The 7,817-nt window shown below is 46.4% G+C and overlaps 1 protein-coding gene across 1 annotated transcript in view; it reads left to right on the top strand.

Annotated features, from left to right (window-relative positions):
* Positions 1-223: 223 nt before the first annotated feature.
* ABCG1 (ATP binding cassette subfamily G member 1) overlaps positions 224-7,817 on the top strand; it is a 59,042-nt gene continuing 51,448 nt past the window's right edge. Inside the window, exons 1-2 of the mRNA XM_077293822.1 lie at positions 224-341; positions 5,464-5,707. Of these exons, the coding sequence (XP_077149937.1) occupies positions 300-341; positions 5,464-5,707 (286 nt within the window). The 5' untranslated portion in view covers positions 224-299. The remainder of the gene's footprint in view (positions 342-5,463; positions 5,708-7,817) is intronic.

The raw sequence follows: 7,817 nt of genomic DNA, 5'->3' as shown, positions 1-7,817 counted from the left end.
CCTGGGCCTTGTAGTTCCCCGCTGCACCACTGTGAGTGAGCAGTGCTCCCCTTCCCTCTGCATTCTCTGACAGCTCATTGACAAAACATTGTGGAGATAATGACACATGAAGGAGACTGGGAAGAAAACAAGAGCACGTTTAGCTGCACCCAGAGGCTCCGCCCATCTGCCGGCTCCAGCCAATCAGCGGCCGAGGCCGGGCGAGGGAGGCCGGGAGAGGGCGCTGGCGGGCGGGAGGCAGAGCGTCAGTTCAGCACCAGCAGCTGTAGACAGCGCACCGAGCCCGGCCGGGGCAGGGGATGGCCTGCCTGACTGCCGCCTTCAGCGTGCCCGCCACCATGGTGAGTGCCCGGAGCCCCACACTCAGCACTGCTACATCTCTATATACTCCGGGGGCTGTGCGCCGTATACAGCATTCAGTACAGTATACAGCGTGTATGGATGTAGCAGAGCCCAGCCTGCCCCTCAGGCACACACTCAGCTCTGCTACATCTCTATACACTCCTGCGTGCCATATACAACATTCAGTACAGTATACAGCTTGTACGGATGTACTCAGGAACACACTCAGCTCTGCTACATCTCCATTCATTCCTGGGGCTGTGTGCCATATACAGCATTCAGCATAGTATAGAGCGTGTATGGATGTAGCAGAGCCCAGCTGGCCCTCAGGCACACACTCAGCTCTGCTACATCTCTATATACTCCTCTGTCCTGGGGCTGTGTGCCGTATACAGCATTCAGTACAGTATATAGCTTGTATGGATGTACTCAGGAGCACACTCAGCTCTGCTACATCTCCATACACTCCTCTGTCCTGGGGCTGTGTGCCGTATACAGCATTCAGTACAGTATACAGCTTGTATGGATGTACTCAGGAGCACACTCAGCTCTGCTACATCTCCATACACTCCTCTGTCCTGGGGCTGTGTGCCGTATACAGCATTCAGTACAGTATACAGCTTGTATGGATGTACTCAGGAGCACACTCAGCTCTGCTACATCTCCATACATTCCTGGGGCTGTGTGCCATATACAGCATTCAGTACAGTATACAGCTTGTATTGATGTAGCAGAGCCCAGCTGGCCCTCCAGCACACTCAGCCCGCCTACATCTCTATATACCCCCTGTGTCCTGGGTCTGTTGTGGACCGTGGATGTAGCAGAGCCGGGATTGTCAGAGACAGATCCCCTGCACCCCTCCCCCACCCTGCCTCTGCCCGAGATTACATCAATAAATCATCCCAGCCTTATAAAATGCCTCAAGGTCACAGCTGCGCTGGGATAGGAACACCCGGGACTAGTAGTTCTCCGCGATCTATAGACACTGCTTGCTTGCTGGGATTTGTAGTCCTTCTATAGCAGGGGGAGAAACACTGCCTGTTGCTGTCATCTGATACTTGTATTCATTGTGCGATTCTTCAGTGTTTCACGGGTTTGCTTCTGCGACTTGTAGTTCTACAACATGCATAGAATCGCTAGTTGCATGCTGGGACTTGCAGTCCTTCTATAGCAGAGGGAGAACCGCTGCTTGTTTTTTGTCATCTGACACTTGTGTCCATTGTGTGGTTTTCCTTCAGTAATGAACGTGTTTTTGTCTGGGACTTGTAGTTCTACAGCATGCATATAATCACTGATTTCATGCTGGGAGTTGTAGTTCCACTGGATTCCTAGAATCACCAGTTGCCTCCTGGGTCTCATAATTCTACAGAATTCCAAGAATCACTTCTTGCCTGCTGGGTTTTGTAGTTCTACAGCATGCCTAGAATCACCGCTTGGCTGCTGGGACTTGTAGTCCCTGGCTTCCTCCTAGATTCTAGGTGCAGCTATTGAGGATGTGAATCATTCATTCTAATATTAATTGCTGTGATAGTAATGAATGGAAGCGATGATTGATGCGTGCAGTGCGGCTGTCATGCGGGGTTAACCCTGCAGTGCCCGGCTCACAGGCCTTTTCCAGCCATCATTGGATTTGCAGGACTTTCACTCGCTTTAAAAATGCTGCAAATGAGACCTGGTTACAAAAGGGTTAATGGCGACCTGCCCCGTGACTGGCAGCTGCAGGGTTATCCCAGGTCTTTATTGTGGGTTATTGGAGATGGGTTGCACAAGTCCGGGAGGATTAACCCTTTGTGGGAATGTGAGAAACCTCCTGGCTGCAGCTTGTGGGCACCGGGCACCGGCGGAGCGGAGCGGCGGCCACTGACCGAGAGTTACCTCTGAGCCCAGGATTACAGGATGCTGTGCGCAGGCGCAGTGGCGGCTCAATGCATCCTCCTGGAAAAGAGACAGAGGCCAAGAGGATTATGTAAGAGAGATGGGACAGAGCAGAGCTAGCAATGGGGGCGAGGAATGGGGGGACACTGCACTGATACATGGGGATGAGCTGTGCTGTACAGGGGGGTGATAGCTCATCAAATGGAATATTGTGATAAGATAGATGATAGATAATATATTATAGATAGATAATAGATAGATAGATAATAGCTAGATAATAGATAGATAATAGATAATAGCTAGATAGATAGATAGATAGATATATAGATAATAGCTAGATAGATAATAGATAGATAGATAGATAGATAGATAGATAGATAGATAGATAGATAGATAATAGCTAGATAGATAATAGATAGATAGATAGATAGATAATAGATGGATAGATAGATAGATAGATAGATAGATAATAGCTAGATAGATAATAGATAGATAGATAATAGATTGTAGACAATAGATAATAGATAGATAATAGCTAGATAGATATAAATAGATAGATAAATAATAGATATATAGATAATAGCTAGATAGATAATAGATAGATAATAGATAGATAGATAGATAGATAGATAGATAGATAATGGATAGATAGATAATAGCTAGATAGATAATAGATAGATAGATAATAGATTGTAGACAATAGATAATAGATAGATAATATATTAGAGATAGATAATAGATTTTTCAATGACTTCCCCTGTGATTTTGTGTTATTAGGGTGGGGGGCAGCGTCATGGAGCGTCTCTCCCTCTGCAGACCCCGCATTACATGGCAGCCCCCCAGTGATGTGATCGGATGCTGTGTAATGCCTCTTCCCCCCTGTGGAGGCGCTGCAGGGAGTTCTATCTCAGGTTACAGCCGATCAGTGGGGGGTTTCTGCAGTTACGTCCTGTGATCAGGTTATTGTTGGGGGTCCGATCTAATAAGAATAGATTGTCCAAGATGGAAAACACTTTTCGCTCTAATGGTTTGTGCTGTTTTCTTACCCAACAAAGTTAAATAACTAGCTGAACCCCAAATTAATGCCCCTAAAAATACAACTCGTCCCCCCATACATTCACCCTCGCACGTGGTCAATTAGAATATTAAAAAAACCTTCTCCTTCTTTGACTGTTCTCTGAGACCGAACCACAAACCTGTCGAATCCGTCACCTCAACAGAGCGCGGTCGGGAATCACAACCAAGCCCAGCGGGGTCTATAGGGTCTGCCGGGCTCGGCTCGACTGCACAACCCACTACTACCCCCACCATGTCCATATTACACTCTGTTACTCTCTGTAGAGCACTACTACCCCCACCATGTCCATATTACACTCTGTTACTCTCTGTAGAGCACTACAACCCCCAGCATGTCCATATTACAACTCTGTTACTCTCTGTAGAGCACTACAACCCCCAGCATGGAGCTGGCACCTCTCCGGCTTCCTGTCTGCGGGCACAGCCTCGGAGGGCTGACTATGTCGGTGGCACTTGGCGCGGCGCCCGCTCTGTTTTGCCAGCGGCCAGTGATAGAATCACAAAGGCAGATTTGTCCGCGCAGCCGAGCGCCGGACCCTCGCACAATCCCGGCTTCTTCCCTGCACAACCTGATGTGATCCCCCCGCTCCGCCGCCATCGCCCGCACAGATCATGGGGCAGACATTCACTATCTATATTGCCTTTACATCGCATGGTTTCTTTTTTTTGTTGCCATATTGGTGCCGGCAGTGATTATGTGATATGTCGGTGACTTCTGACAGCCGATATGGCGGCACATTTACTGCCCGTTACGTGGCCCTTTTCTCTTGTGTATCTCTCGGGCGTTGTTTCTGGATATTTTCTAGAATAAGTCGCCTCCATCACTGGCGCGGGCACATTCATCCCTTGTCTCAGTCGCCTTCAGTCCTGGCACCGCTCAATGGACGGCCTTGATTTAGCCTGGAATCGGGATGCAGATTTCCTGCCCGCGGCGCTGTGTTTTCCTGCAGGGTAACCTGATCGTTGGGGGTTTTGTCTTTTTCGTGCCCTCGGGGAGATATTTGATCATTGGGAACCAGACGAGAAAGATTTGAACTTTTTGTACCGTCGATCGGTATCAGATGCCACCGAGCCCCGGCACATTGTGTAATCTGGCATCACAGGTAGCTCCGCGAGCTGCAGCGGGAAGAAAGACGCAAGAGCGACTCCGGGATCAGAAAAAATGGCGCAATTTACCTAAAAGTCTCATTCCGTACTAGTATTCCCAATGCTCATCTTCCACAAAGACGTTGTGCCTGAAAAGTCGCAACATTTGTATCAATCGGTAACTTCGCTTTCTTGCTCCAAAAATAAGGTGGCGACATATAAAAGACGAATATTAAGACTATAGGTGCCAATCAATGAGTAAAAGTAAAAATCGATACATTTAACATATAAAAGGTGAATATTAAGACTTATAGGCGTCAATCAACGAGAAAAAGTAAAAATTGAAACATTTAATGCAGAATAGGTGAATATTAAGACTTATAGGCGCCAATCAATGAGAAAAAGTAAAAATCGATACATTTAACACATAAAAGCGGAATATTAAGACTTATAGGTGCCAATCAACGAGAAAACGTAAAAATAGATACATGTAAAAAAGTTACAAAAACTTTTAGATCTTCCATTCGAGGACAGCAAGCAGAGATCTCGGATGAGTCCTTATGCGAAAGTTATGTGGGAAAATTGCAGACGTTTTCAGTATGTAATGATTGCGCTTTATTTGATGGAACTGGAATACCTCTTTAAGGAGCATAAGCCCAATGAAGTGCCCAGAGTGCTTAGGTGTTAGGTTTTTTTTCTGTAAATGTTTAAAGATGTTTATAAAACGCTCCAAAAATGAGCGATCAGCTGCAAAAAAAGTGGGAAAACATGGCAGGTTTAGTTTTCCCTGCAGCACCCCCATAGGAAAGATGAGGTGTTACACTGTCTGTGTTATTTATGGGTGTGTTGGGTCCTCCAGAGAAAGAAACGCTCTTTGTATTTGCTACCGTGATTTTGATAAAGAACACCCTCCCCAGAATATGTTAATAGGGCGTTCGATGCTGTTTTTGTTTTAATCCAGACAACCCCTTTAAATATAAAGACAAAGTTGGGATTAATTAGTCTGGTGACGCTGGCCCTTTAAATCTCATGATTGTTATAATTTAGGTTTATTTATACTGATTTTTTCTTTTTTTTTTGCAGAATTCTAGCATCCCCGCCGCTGCAATGTCAGACCCAAAGTCAGTGTGCGTGTCGCTGGATGAGGTGGTCTCCGGCTGCGCTGGGAGCCAAGACACCCCCCTGCTTAATGGACATTTAAAGAAAGTGGACAACAGCCTGACGGAAGCTCAGCGCTTCTCCTCGTTACCCCGCAGGCCGGCTGTGAATATCGAATTCAAGGATCTCTCCTTCTCTATCCCTGAAGGGCCGTGGTGGAAAAAGAAAGGTAATGATCGATTCCGGGGGGAGAAATCACTGACGGCGACTTCTCGTTACAAGTGATAAATGTCCTTGTGTCTAGTGATGGCGCAACGTGTTACGTGTCCTTCAGAGAGCAGCCGACATCCGGGAGACCCAGCTGGTGTAAGAAGTCTGGCAGCCCAGGCAATGCTCTCTGGGAAATAAGTATGCAAATGAGCTCTCTTCCAGAAGGAAGAAGAGTGTTTCTCTAGTGCCCCCTGTAGGCAACTTTCCTGTAAAGATCAGAGCAGGTTTGTAGGGTCAGAGAACCTGATTCCAGCGCTGTGTCACTTAGTTTCCTGTGTGCATCAGTTGTTTTAGAATCACAGTTTTCTGTGCAGCAGCTCTAGCAGAGCTAGATCCTTGTATATCCCCGCCTACACTATCAGTGCAGGGCTAGACCAGGAGGCACAAGGCGCCTAGTCCTCTAGTGATAATTTCCTGCTGATAAAACACTGATTTTATAGAAACACAGCCTAATAAGTGACACATCCCTGGAATCAGGGTCTCTGCCCCAACATTATGCTGTTCTCAGATTACATAACAAAAACCTGCTGGCATTCATGGAACCCCTGATTTCTTATAGAGCCACCTATAGGTCAGAATCGAGGCGATCTTATGGTGCTCACTCTGGGCATTTATATTTTTTCCTTCCAGCTTCATAATCTCTTAGAATAGAAAAGAAAATCTTTAAAAGGGTCTTTTTATGCTCTTTCTTCAGGAGCGCAGCGCTCCCCTGCCTCCTGCTTGCCAGGGAGCAGTGCGCTCCTGATGACTGACAGTTCAGACCAGTGATATTCCTCCTGAACCGCCTGCCCGAACTGTGCGCAAAATCGAAGGAGCGCAGGGACACTGAAACTGGAGATTCGGAGGAGCGCTTCCAAGCTCTAAAGCAAAAAGCTTGCAAGCGCCCTCCCTGCCTAGGAAAAGCAGCCTCTGCTGATTGACTGCATAGGTAAAGCAGGCAGCGGCCGTACACAATAGAATGAAAAAATCCCTCCGTTCTTGAGGGGTTTTTTTGCATTTTTTCTCCAGTTTATCCAGATGAGACATCTCCTTTAATATTGAATTTCACATATTAATACTCCAGAAACCAAAGGAGCGATGTTCTGCGTGTGCAGAGCTGCTCTCGGACCCCGTAATGCTCTGCGCTTCCCTATAAATGGCTCCGTCACCTGCTGTCCGTCATCCTTTGTAAAGTAAATGACAGGTTGGCACCGCGGGTTATTCAGTGGGCTGCGTGCCGCCCCATGTGCCCACCTCGCTAAGTGTAGCGTTCTCACCTATGATTACAGTCCGCTGACTGTTAATACGAGCGATGAATCAGAGGAGATAATAAGCAGCGAGCCCAGTTTGTGCTGCCTCCTAGCTTCCTCACATGCCAGGAAGGTGCTGAAATCATCCGGATAGCCGAGGCGTCGTTGCCCCATGTGCAGGAGGAGCGGGCGCCGTGCCCATTGTTCCCAAGACTAACCCTCAGCTGTACTAAGGGCAATTAGATGTAAGCGAGACAGGTTGCATTCACTGACAGCAAGCAGATATACAGTATTGATAGTGATGAAATTTGGAGCAAAAAAAAATTATATTGGGTAAATATTTTAATCTCATTATGCCATGATCAATTCTGCTTGCTGTCAGTGAATGGAAAAATAGTTGTTTCTATCCATTTTTTTTGTGAATTGGAACAAAAAACGTTAGTATTTTTGAGATTTTGCCAAGTTTAAACCATAATGTCTTGGTGGCCTCACCTGAGCATGGACGTTAGTATTAGTACAGTTTAGTTAAAGGGAATCAGTAATATGCTATTAACCCTTTATACGCATCTGCAGGTTAATAGCAATTGTTCTGATGACAGGTTCCCTTTATACTAGTGATACCGTATGTATAAAAGGAAACAATGCCCGACCAACTCAGTGCCCTACCAATGTGTAAAAATAAACTATGCCCAACCAATTCAATGCCCTACTGATGAGTGAAAGTAAACAATGCTAGACCAACAAAATGTCCGTCCAATGTGTGAAACGAAACAATACCCAACCAACTCAATGCCCGCCCAATGTGTGAAAGTAAGCAATACCTGACCAATGTGTGAAAGT

This window comes from Ranitomeya variabilis, chromosome 3, assembly GCF_051348905.1.
Source record: "Ranitomeya variabilis isolate aRanVar5 chromosome 3, aRanVar5.hap1, whole genome shotgun sequence".
Classification (NCBI taxonomy): Eukaryota; Metazoa; Chordata; class Amphibia; order Anura; family Dendrobatidae; genus Ranitomeya; species Ranitomeya variabilis.
The sequence above is the reverse complement of the archived record's forward strand: the minus strand, read 5'-3'. Positions and strand labels throughout refer to the sequence as shown.